This window comes from Lithobates pipiens, unplaced genomic scaffold (genome assembly GCF_037356315.1).
Source record: "Lithobates pipiens isolate NorthernLeopardFrog02 unplaced genomic scaffold, aLitPip1_a1.2 Scaffold_16, whole genome shotgun sequence".
Classification (NCBI taxonomy): Eukaryota; Metazoa; Chordata; class Amphibia; order Anura; family Ranidae; genus Lithobates; species Lithobates pipiens.
This window is the reverse complement of record NW_027507748.1, coordinates 324768082-324787236: the sequence shown is the minus strand read 5'-3', so window position 1 is coordinate 324787236 and position 19155 is coordinate 324768082. Positions and strand designations below refer to the sequence as shown.

General features: G+C 45.9%; 1 protein-coding gene across 1 annotated transcript in view; it reads right to left on the bottom strand.

Annotated features, from left to right (window-relative positions):
* The window catches only part of TMEM35B (transmembrane protein 35B), a 52881-nt gene extending 34795 nt beyond the window's left edge, over positions 1-18086 (bottom strand). Inside the window, exon 1 of the mRNA XM_077481737.1 lies at positions 17909-18086. Coding sequence (XP_077337863.1) covers positions 17909-18016 — 108 coding nt within the window. The 5' untranslated portion in view covers positions 18017-18086. The remainder of the gene's footprint in view (positions 1-17908) is intronic.
* Between the last annotated feature and the right edge of the window lie 1069 nt (positions 18087-19155).

The window sequence follows — 19155 nt, the reverse complement described above, 5'->3', positions numbered from 1 at the left end:
TTGTCAAACTGCAATTTTCAATGGGACTAATACACCACAACTCAAATGCTTGGTGCAGTGTGGCCCAGCTGACCTGAATGAGCAAACTTGGCAAGCTGTGAACTTGACATACTGTGTCACAGCAACATGCAGATTATACCTTAGATCAGAGCATCTCCCGGCGCTCACCTATGCCCAGCTGACAGATACAGCAGGCGGGGCTAAGCACTGCCGCTGACATCAATCAGCCAGAGAGGAGGGGAGGAGAGAGATTTCACATTTCACGTGTGCATCGGGAGATGCTCATAGGCACATAGGAGTTATTTAACAGAGGAGATGGCATGCTTATACAATAGATATGAGAGCAGCAGGAAGGGAGGATCATGGAGTGGATAGAGCCAACAGGCAGGCGGGGGGGGGGGGGGGACATAGGAGAGCAGAGAGCAGGGCTGATAAAAGCATGTAAACCGACCGCTGTGTCAGGGCTCAGCAGCGATGATAAACTATGGTCAGTTTACAGAAGGGCGGGTATAGCCAGGCAGGATCAGCCAGGTATTTCAGATGATACGGGGGCCAAATGACACAGCACAAGCACTGTGCTGTATAACATGCTTTAAAGGGAACAGCATCTTTTTTTTATTTTTATTTTTTTATTCTTTTTTTTTAGGGCAACACTTTAAGCCTTCGGGAAGTACAAAGAAGGAATCAGGCTGACAAATTGCAGCAGCTGACTTCAAGTAAATCTTGACTGCATGAGCCACATCAAAGATATGAAAACATCTGTCCCTGGGCATCTAACGCTTAAGCCTGGTACACACTAAGTATTTATTCGTTCAACCCAGCGGGCTGAACAGCAAAAAATAAATAAATAAAAAACAAAAGAAAAAAAATTGAGATTGTCCTACTAATACACATGACATTAGTGCGACAATATCCCTATTGTGCAATTATTTTCTGAAAGAGGGACTCCCCCACTGCTTCACATGTGGTTTTCTAGCATGTCTCTTCAAAAAGTCGATCTTTAGACTAGTTTGTCAGATAGGCTGCTGTATACACTGACCAAATGTCGGCCAGTTTCTGTTGAACCAGCTGAAATTCAGGTCATGTATACCCAGCTTTAGGATAGGAAGAAGGTTAATACAATGTCCTGGATAAAGTGATTGTAAAGTCTCCTAAAAAAAAAAAAAAAAAAATTATAATATATCTCTATCTATAGATGTTCTACTTACCTGCTCTGTGCTGTTGGTTTTGCACAGGGCAGCCTGGACCCTCGTCTTCTCAGGTGGCTCTATGCTGCTCCTGGCCCCTCTCTCCTGTTGAGTGCCCCCACAGCAAGCAGCTTGCTATGGTGGCACCCGAGTAGAGCTGCAGCTCCATGTTCATTCAGCCCCGCCTGCTCTCTCCCCCGATTGGCTAACTGAATTCAATTGACAGCTGCGGGAGCCAATTAGGAAGGAGGCTGCAGGATTTGTGAACATCACTGGACAGAGAGGGGGCTCAGGTAAGTATTAGGGGGGTGCTGAAGCAGCTGCTATACACAGAAGGATTTTTATCTTAAAGTGGTTGTAAACCCTGTTGCACCACTTTTACCTACAGGTACCGTGAATACCTCCTAAATGTGCACGATTTAGGAAATATTCTGTATATGTGCTGCTGCCAATGTCATCAATGCACGCACACTGAACAAACGGGCTACTGGTGCAGTTTCTTCAGGACTCGTGCCTTGACCAGCAGCTCACGTTTGCAAATACGTGGGAGTGATGAAATTGCAGCTTCGGACAATCAAAGCGCTGGAGCCTCAAACCCGGAAGTAACTCTGGTGGAAGATGTCGGCTGTGTACTCGGAGTGCTGACATGGATTCAGGGCATCATTCTGATTTGCACATCATAATGCATCAGGATTAGGGCTGTTACTGATTAAAATTTTCATGTTCAATTGATTGTTTTTTTTAAAATCGATTAATCAACTAATTTTGATTAATTATAACGCACATACAGATCCAACTACTTTTAGCTGATCTCCTTGCATTGCAACTCTGCATTAGTCAGTGGTAAATGCGGTATACAATCACCCGACACTAGTTAGTTTTCACAATCCATGACTTAACTTCACAGTTCACACAAATACTTTTTAAATTCAAACTGTAAGTAATTGTTTTTATTAAACTAAAATACACCTCCCTTATGCAAGCTGGAATTTTCACAGAATTCAAATAGCAATAGTAAATCTGAAGGCAACTAAAGAGAGATGAAATAGCAGTCCAGAGAGACGATAAACAGCCAGATCCACAAGGCAAAAAGATCACAGCTTATCAGCCTCTAAGGATAACAATGTTAAAAACGGAGGTTATCAAATTTGCCTATACTTAGCTCACTGAATTATCCCAGTTAACCACATCCATATTTACCATCACTGTCCAGTGACGTCACCGGACTCCTCCCCCCTTCCCTCCGTTAGCAAACGGAGGCACTTGGGGAAGAGTTGGGGGGAGAAGTCCGGATCTCAGACGGAACTCCCTGAAGCCGGTGGAGAGGAGAGTACCAATCAAAAAAATTTACGACTAATCAAGGAATTAATCGTTAATTTTTCGCAGCCCTAATTAGGATATAAAGAAAAGAAAAAAAAAACACCACACACACACACACACACACACACACACACACACCTTCTGCCTTTACAACCCCTTTAAGACAGAAAAAAGAGATATCACGTTAGGTAAAAAAAAAAAAAAAAAGAAAAAAAAAAAAGGGAAGGATGCGGCTGTAAAATGGTCATTGTACAGCACTAGGAATGCGTCATTACAGGCAAGATCAGCCAATTCTAAAACTCTGCAATAAGCAATAATGGCAACCGAAAAATAACTTTCCGTATCAGAAAAACGAAGGCAGGTTGTGGTTTATGTGTTTTTCCAGCACATTTTGCGTTTTTTGAAAACGCGTATAGGACATGTTTTTCTGGGGTTTTTTTTGTCTAGTAGGAAAATATGACAGTTCTGTTTATGGAGCGTGGTTTTGGTGCGACTCTGGCACTCAAGTTGCATCAAAGTCACATAAAAAGTAGTGCAGGAACCTTTGTGTGTGAATTTAGGAGCCACCTAAAAAAGTTAATAACCAGGCTTTTTTTGGACTGGTAGGGCTTTGTGTTCAGTGACAAAGATGGCCAACTGTTGATCTCAAAAGGGGGAAATAGCAGGACACATCAGGCAGGAAATAAACTATTCCTGGGGCAACGTGGTCATTCCTCTCACACAGTGCCCGCCCCCCGTCCCATACATTCCTCACTCCCCCACCCCCCCTTCTCATACAGTTTCCTCCCTCCTCTGTTCCTGTTAGTGGGGCCCTTCTCACCTGGGAAGTAGAGTTTGGCCAACTCCCAGGTCCCACCTCAGCTGCCCTCCCTTGCAGGGATTGGCCGGGTAACTCTCGACCATCGGGTAGAGCTGGGGCCCACTGCCAACGCCTCTGTGCGATGTTCTCGCATTTTTCCAACCAGCCAATCACGGAGGCGAGCTGGAGACAGCGGTTTCTCCGTTGGGGGAGGGTCAAAAGGGGGCAGAAAGCTCTGGCCAGTGGAGAGACTGACAGGCTACCCAATCAACGTTCTCCTTGGCTTGAGATATGTAGCCATTGGAGGAGATGAGCTCTGTGGACAGCCGCCTGAGGAGTTGCTTGCGCCTGTTGCCACTGGCAGCGATTGATGGGCTGGCGGGAGCCTGGGCCTTAATTTCTGGTCATCGTAGCGACCTGGGCTTTGGCATATGTCTGTGACTATGTCAGTATTACATTGTATATCCCTGTATTTCATGGTCGTTCAGGTGCTTATCTAAAATGTTTTGGAAATTATCGATGCTCCTCACTGAAACCACTGCCTGCGGAAGAGAATTCCACATCCTTACCCCTCTTACAGTAAAGAGCCCATTACGCAGTTTAAGGTTAAGCTGTCTTTCTTCTAATTTTAGTGAATGGCTGTGTGTCTTATTAAAATTTCCTTTTCGCTGAAAAGTTTTATCCCTATTGTGGGGGTTACCAGTATGGTATTTGTACATTGAAATCATATCCCCTCACAAGCATCTCTTCTCCAGAGAGAATAAGTTCAGTGCCCGTAACCTTTCCTCATAACTAATGTCCTCCAGACCCTTTATTAGCTTTGTTGCCCTTCTCCGGACTCTCTCCAGTTCCAGCACATCCTTCCTGAGGACCGGTGCACAGAACTGGATGGCATACTCCAGGGGCAGCCAGACCAGAGTCTTGTAGAGTGGACGAATTATCATTTTACCTCTGGAGTTAATCCCCTTTTTAATGCATGCCAGTATTCTGTTAGCCTTGCTTGCAGCAGCTCGGCATTGCATGCCATTGCTGAGCCTATCTACTAGGACCCCCAGGTCCTTTTCCATCCTAGATTCCCCCAGAGGTTCCAGTGAGTAGATTGCATTCATATTTTTGCCACTCGAATGCATTATTTTACATTTTTCTACATTAAACCCCATTTGCCATGTAATTGTCCACCCCATTAATTTGTTCAGATCTTCTTACAAGGTTTCCACATCCTGCGGAGAAGTTTTTTCCCCCCTTAGCTTAGTATCGTCTGCAAATACAGAGATTGGGCCGTTTATCTCATCCCCAGGTTGTTTACGAATAAATTAAATAGGATTGGTCCCAGGACAGAACTAAGGGCCACCACGGACCCTTCTGAGTACTGCCCATTTATCACTTACCCTCTGAACTTGCCCCTGTAGCCAGTTTTCAATCCATGTACTCACCCTATGATCCATGCCAATGGACCTTACTTTGTACAGTAAATGTTTATGGGGAATTGTGTCAAATACTTTTGCAAAATCCAGATACACCACATCTATGGGCCTTCCTTTAGCTAGATGGCAGCTAGTCTCCTCATAGAAGGTTAATAGATTAGTTTGGCAAGAACGATTCTTCATGAATCCATGTCTATTACTGTTAATGATACCGTTGTCATTGCTAAACTCTTGTATATAGTCCCCTCCAAGAGCTTGCATACAATGTTAGGCTAAATGGTCTGCAATTCCCAGGGATGCATGTTGGCTCTTTTTTAAATATTGGTGCTACATTGGCTTTTCTCCCAATAAGCTGGTAGCATTCCAGTCAGTAGACTGGTCATAAAAATAGGAGCAATGGTCTGGCAATTACTTGACTGAGTTCCTTAAATACCCTTGGGTGCAAGCCATCAGGTCTCAATGACTTAAGCTTTTCAATTCTATTTGTAATAACTGTCCTCTGTTAGTCATGAGGGTGCTTCCCTGTGACAGGTCATGAGGATAAACATTGCAGTTTTGGTTATATTGAAGCCCCCCCCCCCCCTTCCAATTCCCTAGGGAATACTGAGATGAAGAATAAATTCAATACCTTTGCCATCTCTCCAATTTTAGTAACCAGATTCCCTTCACAATCTTTATGGGACCAATAGGATCTAACCTCCCTTTCTTACCATTTATGTACCTAAATCATTTCTTGGGATTTTTTTTACTCTCTTCTGCCATGTGCCTTTCGTGTTCTATCTTGGCCACCCTGATTGCACCTTTACATTTCTTGTTGAATTCTTTGTAAAGTTGGAATGCTATCTCCTTATTTGGTATTCTGAGGTTGCAAATAGGACTTGTTACTGTACTTACCTCGAGTTGAGGTTCCCCCAATACTACCCTTTTGGAATTTGTTCCGCGCTGACTATATCCCCCCCCCCCCCCCCCAGTTGCCTAGTTTAAAAGGCCCTCTAACTTTTCAGCCATCTTCAACCTCGTTTAGGTGCAGTCCGTCACTTCTAAAGAGCTGGTAACCAACTGAGAAGTCCGCCCAGTTCTCCAGGAACCCAAACCCTCCTTTTCTACACCAGCTCCTCAGCCACTTGTTTACTTCCCTAATCTCCCTCTGTCTTTCTGATGTGGCTCGAAGTACCAGTAGTATTTCTGAGAAAACTACCTTGGAGTTCTTTTTCTCAATTTCGCTCCCAAGTCCCTAAAATCGTTTAAGACACTCCATCTACCTGACTTTGTCATTGGTGCCAACTTGCACCATGACCACCAGGTGTTTCCCAGCCCCTCCCAGTAATCTGTCCTGCCAGATCCATAATTTTACTCACATTATAACATTTGTTTTAGGTGTTTTTTTCTGGATTTTTGGTTGATATCCTATCATTTAAAATACACCTATGATAAAACCGACAAACCCCTCATTTCTTTGTAAGTGAGCTAACTTACAAAATCTGCAGGGGATCAAATAATTATTTCCCCCACTGTATATTAATGCATGTGATAAAAAGGAACCTTAAGCCTAGAACATATGATGAGATTATCGGACGAATAATTTTTATTTTTTTTTTGCATGCTAGTCTCATATTGAAAATGAAGTGGTTACTAAAGTTACGAAATTTCTCAGACGACAGAATACAACTTCGTATATGATGTAATGTATTGTACTCTTTAATTTTCGAGCATGTGTGGTCCTCCGATTTTAGTGTGAATACTGATTTGTTTAAAACAAAAAGTATATGATCTGGTATCGTATGAGAAATATTTTCATGCTTGTCCCTTCAGACAGTGTTGGATGACATGTCATCATTGGCTAGTAAAGCTGTGTGCCAATGATCAGATTATCTTATGATCAAAAGTTATTTTTGTCATCAGATTTTCTGATTGTGTGCACTAGGCATTAGCATGAATGCTCTTTGAAGGCAGAGCCTGATGTGAACGCACATTAAGTAAAGCAATGCGTAAATTATCAAAGCTTTAAAAGATGGCTGCTAATGGTCGTTTCAGTTGCACTAGTTTTCACAAACAAGCCCTGTGCCTGTTGGTTTAGAGTACAAGCATTTTTAGGCTTCATGTACACCTGGCCATCATTTGCATTGGGGGAAAAAAAAAAAAAACCCCGTTCCTATCCTGAAAGTGATTCTTCTGCATTGAGGGAGGTTGAAGCTTTCCTAACTGCAGCAGCTCCTAAACTCCCACTGACAGCGGATTAGAAATAATGCGCGTTCAGCTGAACTCGCATGATTTCATACCGGCATGTCAGTCCGACTATGAGATTTTAGTGACATCTGTATGGGTTGCTGCACAGATGGCTATACAAATTGCACCTCGAAGTCGCCAAAAATAGTACAGAAACTACTTTTGAGAATCTGAGCGGCGCCGCAAAGATTCGACAATAGTTGCCAACTCGGCATGCGATTTGACGTCTCAGATCGCATTTCAAATCGCATCGATGTGAACCTAGGCTTCGGAGCTGCTAGTGTACATGAAGCCTTTGTGTGTATCCGACAAGCTCTTGATGGCAACAGTCCAACGATTAATTCCATCTCTTCCATCAGAACTCCATGGTCATTAATACAGGGAAAGAAAAAAAAAAAGAAATTATTTGCAGCAATATACTGTTACACTGTTGCTATCTCTTCTGAGGCTGGGCAAAGTTTGCAAGGCCAAAACAGATAATGATGTTAGGCACTGCCGGAACTTTGGACTTTTTTGTAATGTGCTGCCACGTTTGCATATTTGCCATCGCCTGATAAAAAAGACATCTAAAAGCCAATTTTAGTTTATTTTGGAGAGAGTAGGGAAGGGTTAAAACACCTATGATTTCTACCCATTTTGGGGGAAAGAGAATTTCTCTTTATCCCTCCCTTGCAGACACATTGTAATAATTATTTTCATTATTCGTTACTACAACAGCTGTCCCAGAAGGAAACATTTTTTTCTGTTCAGCCTACAGATGGAGCACTGCAGCAGCTACTGGTATTTTGACAGCCTTCTCCACCAGCTATCAAAAATCAAAACAGGGTTGGGTTGATTGATGGTCAGTGCTGTACAATTTTCTGCCCATCGCCTTCAATTTTTCAATCAAGACATGTCTGGTGGAAGGCAAATGAGGACCCCACACTGACTGAATTTTGGCTTGTTTATCAAGACCCAGTTGAAATTTGCGCCAACATTAGTCCACCCTTTCAATTGTTTATTGTACAGCCATATTTAGGGTAGATCATGAGACATGCTGCATAACCTAAACCTCCACTCTCAACCACCAGCAACCCTCGGGTTACTTAGGTGCTTCCATTGAAGTCCATGTGCCAAAAACATGTGACCCTAATCCAAAGAAGCTTCTGTACTTCTTTGGTGTGACAAGTGACAGCACATCACAGATGTGAATGGACCCCATAGTATACAATGGAAATCTTCTTGTCAAGCATTGCAGTGCTTCTAGAAACGCACAACAAATATCTTGGGTATGAATAGGAGGCACTCACAGATTGCATTTGGATCCTAGTGCAAGCCCACCAGGAAGTTGTCACTATACTGGTCCAATCACAACCATCCATTACACTCCCTGCCATGCAGCTGCATGTATACATGCCCCTCATATGTCCATCAAGGAATGCAGATGACTGGCCCAGTAAAGCGACTGACTCATCCCTATTGTTTACCAGGACAAGAGATGACTCTCTCTATGGTTTAGTTTAAATTTACTGCCTTCTTGTCATCACCCCCCCCCCCCCCCCCTTAAAGTGGTTTTAAAGGCAGAAGGTTTTTTTAGGCTAATGCAGTCTATGCATTAGGATAAAAAAACTTCTGTGTGCAGCAGCCCCCCTCAACTCTCATTATACTTATCTGATCTCATCTCGATCTAGCGATGTTGCACGTGAACCTCGTCTGCCCAGGACACTCCATTGTGTGAAAAACACAGCCGTGGGTGTCATTGGCTCCCACTGTTGTCAAAGTCAGTGAGCCAATAAGGAGAGAGGGAGAGAGCAGTGCAGAATGGACAAAGAGCAGTGGCTCGGATGCCCCAGAGTAAGCAGATTGCTGTGGGGGCACTCAGCAGGACGGAGGGGCCAAGAGCACCGGCGGGGGACCCGAGAAGAGGATCTGGAGTCCCCTGTGCAAAACACAGCGCAGGTAAGTATAGACACGTTTGTTTGTGTTTTTTTGTTTGTTTTGTTTTAAAAATAAGACTTTAGTATTACTTTAAACAGAACACAGAAGCAAAGCAAGAAAAAAGCTGGGTGTACATGGACTGAAATTTGGCTGGCCCAGCAGGGAGCGGACAAATTTTGATCCATGGGTGGGCACTGAGGTTGTACATAAATTGATCTTCCAAATCGACTTCTGTACAACCGCTCTGATGGATTTTCTCTGCTCAATCAGCACTGCAGGCTATAGGCTGCAACACTGATCTGTGTATTCTCATGGCCTGTTCCATCCAAAAGTGAAACTTCCACTTTAAGCGCTCCTGTGCACTCCGGGCATGTAATTTTTTTTGGGGGGGGAGGGGGGGGGGGGGTAGGGGGTACCAGGTTTTGATATGTACTTCCTGCTTCCGTCACCTCGACGCCCTCTCTGCAATCTTCTGGGACACGTCACAGGTCCCAGAAGATTTCCCGGCCACTAGGAGAGCGCAGAGTGACTTTCGAACGTGCAGCTGGCTGTGAAGCTGCAAGCTTACAGCCGGGTGCGTACAGCTGCAATGACGACGTTGCGGAGAGAAGGGGGAGAGGAGCGAGGTTTCAGGCGGCCGCATCGCTGGCCAGGCGAGTGTCTTTATTTAAAAAGTCAGCAGCTACATTTTTTTTAAAATAAAATAAAAAATAAGGCCAGCCATATACCCCTCACATACAGTATTGCCATCAGCGCAACCCATTTAAATGAATGGGGCTATCCTGCAACTGTGTGCAGCGCATGTGGTTCAGTGCAGGATTCCGGGTGGTCTTCCAGAGACCCTCTGAAAAGCAACTCGCTGTGGCCAATAGAAATAGACCTAGGAGGGACACAGGCCGCAACCCTCCCCAGCTTTCCTGAAAAGAAAGAAAAAAAAAACGGAAAAATAAGCAAGTATATGATAGAACGAAGGAGAGCACATAGTGTATTCTACAATGGGCTCTGCCACTGCAGTCAAGCCAGCCATGGTTCGCAAATGCATGGTCTAGCCAAAAAAAAAAAAAAAAAAAAAAAAAGTGGTGTGTGCGCCTATTACGATGAGTACGGTACTGACAAAACACACAGCCCGCCCCGAGTTTACGGGGGTGGGGCTGCGAGGCCAGTCGGCACAACCCCTTCACGGCTCAGATCAGTCTCTACAGCGGCTGTCACAGCCCAGCAGAGTGAAGCCGCCTCCCCCCTCATGCAGAATCGTTGTGCCGGGTCCCGGGTGTGCAGACTGGCTCGGATGAGAAGCCATTACCTTGGGCTCTCCGTGTGTGTTCTGAACGGGGGCTGTATTGTGTTAAGGGGGTCTGTGCACTGTAGGGAGGTTGTGTACTGGGGGGGGGGGTCTACACTGTAGTGGTGGTCTGCACTGTAGGGGGTCTGTGTAACATGCAGGGAGTCCAGAACTGTTAGGGGGGGTGTCTGTAAGGGGGGGTCCTGAGGTGCAGCAGGGAGCTGTGTAACGTAAAGGGGTCCAGAGGTGCAGGGTGCTGTGTAATGTAAAGGGGTTCAGAGGTACAAGGGCTGTGTAATGTAAAGGGGTCCAGAGGTGCAGGGTGCTGTGTAATGTAAAGGGGTCCAGAGGTGCAGTTGTGGAGAGGGCGTACACAGTAGTGACAAAAAGATATTGAAGGATGCAGGGGGCACAATGTGATGTTTTTACATTTCAAGGTGGGGGGGGTGTCAGATATAGGATCCGCCCCGGGTGCCAAATGCTCTAGGTACGCCCCTGCGGTAATTTCAGTAACAGCAGAGAGAGAACTTGCTTTCAGAGTGTTTGAGTTGCCCATGTCTGTCTGTCTTTTTCTCTCTCGCTCTCTCTTGAATTCTTAATTATTCTTATTAATTTCTCTCCCGCTTTCATTCTTTATTTTCTTTTCTTCTGTTTCTTTCTTTTTTCTCTCTCTCTCGCTTTCAATCTTTATTTATCTCGCTTTCATTGTTTTATGAAAACGTTTACAGCACAAGCGTTTATTTTTTTTAATTATCTTTCTCTTTCCTAGCTTTACCCTTTTTTAACCACTTCCTTACTGGGCACTTAACCACTTAACAACCGGAACATAGCCGAATGATGGCTACAGGGCAGTTGCTTAACTCTGGGAGGCCGTCATATGATGTCCTCCCAGAATTCCACTCTCACCCGCCCCCTGGGGGGCGCACTCGAGAGCATCCATGACCGCCGGGTCCTGTGGGGAGAGCGTCCTGTGGGGAGTGCTCATAGCGGCCGTTTGCCATGTGACCGCTCCGTCAAATGACGGAGCGATCACTTGTAAACAAACCGGCGTCATGTTATGACGCCGGTTTCTCCCTCCCCTCTCTGTACTGATTGGTACAGTGGAGGTGGAAGAGATCGGTGTCAGCAGCGCTGTGGGCTGCATCTGCAGTGCCCACATCGCTGCTCACCGAAATTTAACCCCTCAATTCCCTGCTAATACTCTGCAATACCCTGCTAATACTCGGAGATACGTCCCTGCGCAAATACCGTGTGAGATAAAAAGTTTCAACAACCACCATTGAATTCCCTAAGGGTCTTTGCTAAAAAAAAAATATAATGTTTTGGGGTTCTCTGTAATTTTCTAGCAAATAAATGATGATTTTTACATGTAGGAGAGAAATGTCAGAATTGTCCAGGGTGCTCCAGAACGCCTGATGGCGCTCCCTGCATGTTGGGCCTCTGTATGTGGCCACGCTGTGTAAAAGTCTCACACATGTGGTATCGCCGTACACGGGAGTAATAGCAGAATGTGTTTTGGGATGTAATTTGTGGTATGCATATGCTATGTGTGAGAAATAAACTGATAATATGACAATTTTGTGAAAAAAAAAAAAATCTTGATTTTGCAAAGAATTGTGGGAAAAAAATTACAACTTCAAAAAAAAACTCATCATGCCTCTTACTAAATACATTGGAATGTCTTCTTTCCAAAAAGGGGTCATTTGGGGGGTATTTGTACTTTTCTGGCATGTTAGGGTCTCAAGAATTGAAATAGGCCGTCAGTACTTCAGGTGTGATCAATTTTCAGATATTGGCACCATAGCTTGTGGACTCTATAACTTTCACAAAGACCAAATAATATCCACCAATTTGTACTTATTTTTACCAAAGATATGTAGTGGTATAAATTTTGGCCAAAATGTATGAAGAAAAATTACTAATCTGCTAAATTTTATAACAGAAACTAAGAAAAATTCATATTTTTTTTAACAGAATTTTCGGTCTTTTTTCTTTTATAGCACAAAAAATAAAAATAAAACAGCGGTTATTAAATACCACCAAAAGAAAGCTCTATTTGTGTGAAAAAAGGACAAAAATGTCAAGTGCGTACAGTGTTGCATGACTGAGTAATTGTCATTCAAAATGTGAGAGCACCGAAAGCTGAAAATTGGTCTGGTTAAGGGTGTTTAAAGCGGGAGTCCACCGGGACTCCACGTTTTTTTTTTTTAAAAGCCAGCAGCTACAAATACTGCAGCTGCTGACTTTTAAATAGTGACACTTACCTGTCCAGCGCGCCCGCGATCGCTCGCTCGGCTGCCGGGTCCCGCCGCCATCTTGGGTATGGGAATCAGGAAATGGAGCCTTTCGGCTTCATTTCCCGGTTCCCTACTGCGCATGCGCGAGCCGCGCGGCGCAATCCGGACGGTCCCCGCTGCCTCTGGGAGCTGTGTGTTTCCCAGCAGGCAGCGGGGCACTTGCTGAAGGGGGCGGGCGCTTGCGGAACGGGGGCGTAACCTACACTCGTTCCGCAGAGAGCTAGCCCGGAAGTGGGTGCAGTTACCTGGATTATCCAGGTAACTGCACCCCCCTCCCCCCTGAAAGGTGCCGATTGTGGCGCCGGAGGGGGGGGGGGGGATTCCGATGAGCGGAGGTCCATTTTAGGGTGGACCTCCGCTTTAAGCGCCCAGTGGTCAAGTGGTTTAACCCCCCTCCTGCCCAGACCAATTTTCAGCTTTCAGTGGTGACTCACTTTGTATGACAATTGCGCGGTCATACAACACTGTACTCAAATGAAATTTTTATCATTTTTTCTCACAAATAGAGCTTTCTTTTTGTGGTATTTAATCACAGCTGGGTTTGTTTTTCTTTTTTTGGCTAAACAAGCAAAAAAAAATTGAAAATTTTGAAAGAAATAATGGTTTTAAAATTCATAGTTATAAAATTTAGCAAACAGGTAAATTTTTCTCCTTCAATGATATGCGCTTATGAGACGGCACTAGTTGGTACTGATAGACACAGATAAGGTGGCACTGATGGGTGGCACTAGTAGATGACACCAATAAGTGGCACTGTGGACTCTGATGGGTGGCACTGATGGATGGTGCTGGTGGTCACTGGTAGGCAGCACTGTTGTGTAATGGCAGGTGGCACAGAAGAGCATTGACTCGCTAATCACAGAGTGCACCCTGCAGGCGGCGCGCAGGCTGCTCAAGCACGTGAGGACGTCCTGGGACACTCTCCCTGCAGTTCAGGTCTGCACTGTAGACGTCTTTCGGCTATAGCATGGGTCTGTAGAGGTTAAAACACATTGTCTTTGACTAATGTTTTTTCTTTATAGGTCACATCTCAATACATTGTTTTATGTAAATGTTTACAGCACAAGCAGACAAAATAAAGTGTCTCCTTCTAAATACATTTACTGCATATGTTTTTGGTTATCTTGTATTCAGTGTCCCATACATTATACACACCCCATGTGATATAGGACATTTTCGACTCCAGAGGCCCTTAACCACTTACAGACCGGACCATTTTGCTGGTCAAAGACCAGACCACTTTTTGCGATTCGGCACTGCATGGCTTTAACTGACAATTGCGCGGTCGTGCGACGTGGCTCCCAAACAAAATTGACATCCTTTTTTTTCCCCCGCAAATAGAGCTTTCTTTTGGTGGTGTTTGATCACCCCTGCGGTTTTAATTTTTTGCGCTATAAACAAAAATAGAGAATTTTTTTTTAAAAACGCATTATTTTTTACTTTTTGTTATAATAAATTTTCCCCAAAAATATATATAAAAAAAAACATTTTTTCCCTCTGTTTAGGCCGATACGTATTCTTCTACATATTTTTGGTTAAAAAAAAAAAAAAAAAAAAAAAAAAATCGCAATACGCGATTATTGATTGGTTTGCGCAAAAGTTATAGCGTTTACAAAATAGGGATAGTTATGGCATTTTTATTAATAATTTTTTTTTTTTACTAGTAATGGCGGCGATCAGCGGTTTTTATTATGACTGCGACATTATGGCGGGCACGTCTGACATTTTTGACACATTTTTGGGACCATTGTCAGTTATACAGCAATCACTGCTATATAAATGCAGTGATTCCTGTGTAAATGACACTGGTAGTGAAGGGGTTAACCAGTGGGTGGCAGTGTAGGGGTTAAGTGTTCCTAGGGGTGTATTACTAACATGTGTGATTTGAACACCGTTTACATATGCGGGCGCGACTACCGTATGAGTTTTCTTTGCTGTGCGAGCTCGTGGCGACGGGGGGGGCGGTCGCGCTTTAAAATTTTAGTTTTTTTTCTTATTTATTTTATTAATTTTAAAATAATAAATAGTTAAAAAAAAATAATAATTTGATCACTTTTATTGCTGTCACAAGGAATGCAAACATCCCTTGTGACAGTAATAGGTGGTGACAGGTACTCTTTATGGAGAGATCGGGGGTCTAAAAGACCCCCGATTCCTCCTTTACACTTCAATGTATATTTTTTTTTAATCCAGCAGCATTGGCAGCCGAGTAAACGGGAAGTGACGTCATGACGTCGCTTCCGTGTTTAAAAATAGGAGACTGGAATGACGTCCCTTCCTAGCCGCTGGAAGCGGCGGATGTGAGATCGGTGCTCCCAAGAGCGGCGGGAGGGAGGGGGGGGACATTCGCTCCCGCTCCTCCGGCATAACAGCCGAGCGGCTTTTAGCCGCATCGGTTGTTATGGCTGGAAAGCCAATCGCCCGCTCAGAAAAACGGTACTGGGATGATGCCTGCAGGTGCGGGCATCATCGCGGTATAACCCCCGGAAGCCGAGTACGCACATTTACGTACGCTCGGCGGCAAGGGGTTAAGTGCCCAGTAAGGAAGTGGTTAAAAAAAAAAGGATAAAGATAGAAAAGAGAAAGATAATAAAAAAAATAAACGCTTGTGCTGTAAACGTTTTCATAAAACGATGAAAGATAAATAAAGATTGAAAGTGAGAGTGAAAGAAAGAGAAAAAAGAAAGAAACAGAGAAGAAAAAAAATAAAGAATGAAAGCAAGAGAGCGGGAGAGAAATAATAAGAATAATTAAGAATTCAAGAGAGAGCGAGAGAGAAAAAGACAGACAGACATGGGCAACTAAAACACTCTGAAAGCAAGTTCTCTCTCTGCTGTTACTGAAATTACCGCAGGGGCGTACCTAGAGCATTTGGCACCCGGGGCGGATCCTATATCTGACACCCCCCCACCTTGAAATGTAAAAACATCACATTGTGCCCCCTGCATCCTTCAATATCTTTTTGTCATTACTGTGTACGCCCTTTCCACAACTGCACCTCTGGACCCCTTCACATTACACAGCACCCTGCGCCCCCTTTACATTACACAGCTCTTGTACCTCTGGACCCCTTTACATTACACAGCAGCCTATACCTATGGACCCCTTTACATTGCACAGCCCTTGTACCTCTGGACCCCTTTGCATTACACGGCACCCTGCACCTCTGGATCCCTTTACATTATACGGCACCCTGCACCTCTGGATCCCTTTACATTATACGGCACCCTGCACCTCTGGACCCCTTTACATTATACGGCACCCTGCACCTCTGGGCCCCTTTACATTATACGGCACCCTGCACCTCTGGACCCCTTTACATTACACGGCACCCTGCACCTCTGGACCCCTTTACATTACACAGCAGCCTACACCTCTGGACCCCTTTACATTACACAGCAGCCTACACCTCTGGACCCCTTTACATTGCACAGCCCTTGTACCTCTGGACCCCTTTACATTACACGGTACCCTGCACCTCTGGACCCCTTTACATTGCACAGCCCTTGTACCTCTGGACCCCTTTACATTGCACAGCCCTTGTACCTCTGGACCCCTTTACATTGCACAGCCCTTGTACCTCTGGACCCCTTTGCATTACACGGCACCCTGCACCTCTGGACCCCTTTGCATTACACGGCACCCTGCACCTCTGGACCCCTTTACATTACACGGCACCCTGCACCTCTGGACCCCTTTACATTACACGGCACCCTGCACCTCTGGACCCCTTTACATTACACGGCACCCTGCACCTCTGGACCCCTTTACATTACACGGCACCCTGCACCTCTGGACCCCTTTACATTACACGGCACCCTGCACCTCTGGACCCCTTTACATTACACGGCACCCTGCACCTCTGGACCCCTTTACATTACACGGCACCCTGCACCTCTGGACCCCTTTACATTACACGGCACCCTGCACCTCTGGACCCCTTTACATTACACGGCACCCTGCACCTCTGGACCCCTTTACATTACACGGCAGCCTACACCTCTGGACCCCTTTACATTGCACAGCCCTTGTACCTCTGGACCCCTTTACATTGCACAGCCCTTGTACCTCTGGACCCCTTTACATTGCACAGCACCCTGCACCTCTGGACCCTCTTACATTACACGGCACCCTGCACCCCTTTACATTACACGGCACCCTGCACCTCTGGACCCCTTTACATTACACGGCACCCTGCACCTCTGGACCCCTTTACATTACACGGCACCCTGCACCTCTGGACCCCTTTACATTACACGGCACCCTGCACCTCTGGACCCCTTTACATTACACGGCACCCTGCACCTCTGGACCCCTTTACATTATACGGCACCCTGCACCTCTGGACCCCTTTACATTATACGGCACCCTGCATCTCTGGACCCCTTTACATTATACGGCACCCTGCATCTCTGGACCCCTTTACATTATACGGCACTCTGGACCCCTTTACATTATACGGCACCCTGCACCTCTGGACCCCTTTACATTACACAGCAGCCTACACCTCTGGACCCCTTTACATTACACTGCCCTTGTACCTCTGAACCCCTTTGCATTACACTCCACCTCTGAACCCCTTTACGTTACACAGCTCCCTGCTGCACCTCTGGACCCCCCCCTTACAGACACCCCCCTAACAGTTCTGGACTCCCTGCATGTTACACAGACCCCCTACAGGGCAGACCCCCCACTACACAACCTCCCTACAGTGCACAGACCCCTTTAACACAATACAGCCCCCATTCAGAACACACACGGAGAACTCAAGGTAATGGCTTCGCATCCGGGCCAGTCTGCACACCCAGGACAACGATCCTGCATGCAGGGGGAGGGGGCTTCAGTCTGCTCTGCTGTGACAGCCGCTGTAGAGACTGATCTGAGCCGTGAAGGGGTTGTGCCGACTGGCCTCGCAGCCCCACCCCCGTAAACTCGGGGCGGGCTGTTTGTGTGTGTGTGTTTTTTGTCAGTACCGTACTCATCGTAATAGGCGCACACACACACACCTTTTTTTTAGGCGGCTGGGTAGACCGTGCATTTGCAAACCACGGCTGGCTTGACCGCAGTGCTCTGCCTTGTATGAAGCCTCGCCTCAATGCACAGGAGGGAAGACATTCAAGCGCCAATGGTGAAGTAGAGTCTGACACCACAAACACAGCACAGCCAGCTACCCACTACAGTAACGCAGTACGAGGAGGAGGGAAGCACACAAGAAGTGTCCGTGCAGGCCTTGTTTTCAGCTGCCGTTCATTCCAGTTATCCACAAGCACAGCAAGCTATTACCACACAGGTGAGCAACGCCCGTTCCCGCCACAACGCTGGCGAGGAACCCCACACGGGCGCCTCACACACGCAGCAACCATTACCACACAGGTGAGCTACGCCCGTTCCCGTCACAACGCTGGAGAAGAACCCCACACGGGCGCCTCACATACCCCACCCCGAACTCTACTTACCATGTGCTGGTAGACCTCGGCTGAGACCTGGTCCGTCAGTTTAAGCAGTCCGCTGAAGGCAAAGAAGCAGCCCAGGAGAACTCTAATTGCAGTATAAACAACGGCCATGGCTGCCCCCTCCCTTTCTCTGTCTCACACACACAGCATATAGACTGGTGGACCTGAAGGGGCAATGTATCATACAGGGAGGAGGAGACCTGGCGACTCCCTCCACCCAGCTTCGGTCATACATAAACTTCACAGCAATCTCATGTGTGACACAGGGCTCCCTTTAGAAATTGTGTATATATACAAAAATCATAAGAGTTTAATATAAAAGTGTTAACTTATTAAAACTAAGAATATCTATCAACGATTACAGAATATATTTTGATATTTCTATCTTTCAAAACTATCTGTATTGTACTTTTTTTTTGGCATATGACCAGGGGCGTAACTAGAAATCACAGGGCCCCATAGCAAAAGGTTGTATGGGCCCCCCCCCACAAACAGCCCCCCCCCCCCACAAAAAATGAACTAATGCCACTGAACAACAGATTATTACACTCATGTGACACAGTACCCAGGCAACAGCTTAGTGTGTAGAGTGTATACAGCAAACTAATTTTGGAGGGCTGGAGGGTGGATGTTATCTATGTGTACCTGCTATCAGTATGCCTTGGGTTTTGCCAGTGTTTCCCACAATACAGTAGCCAATATTTGTTTGCCCATACTATAATAAATACGTATATGATGCCATTATACTGTACACTGTGAAGTCTGAATATGATTGCATCAGCTACAGACTGTGTATCAGGCTGGGTTCACACCGCTGCGGCAGCGAGAACCGGATGTGAGTCGCACCGCACTGCAGTGCAAATCACATCCGATCTCTGTGCGATGCGAGTTCAGCCATACAGATAGTATGGCTGAATTCGCATCGCACCCGCCACAAACTCGCACGGGACCCTTTTTTTGGTCCGCAGCAGAATCGGATCGCATGGGTGTTCACACCATGCGATCCGATTCCTGTCCAAGTTTGCAGATCGCACTGATCTGGGGGTGTCATTAACATTTCACTGACACTCCCAGCAGTCTGCATAGGGCAGTGTGAACTGCCGGCGGGAGGCATGCGATGCGGGAAAACGCAGCGCATTCGCGGCGTTTCCGCATCGCTCCAGTGTGAACCCAGCCTAAGGCTGGGTTCACATTGCAGCGATGCGGGAATGCTGCGAATCCGCTGTGGGTTCCCGCATCGCATGCCTCCC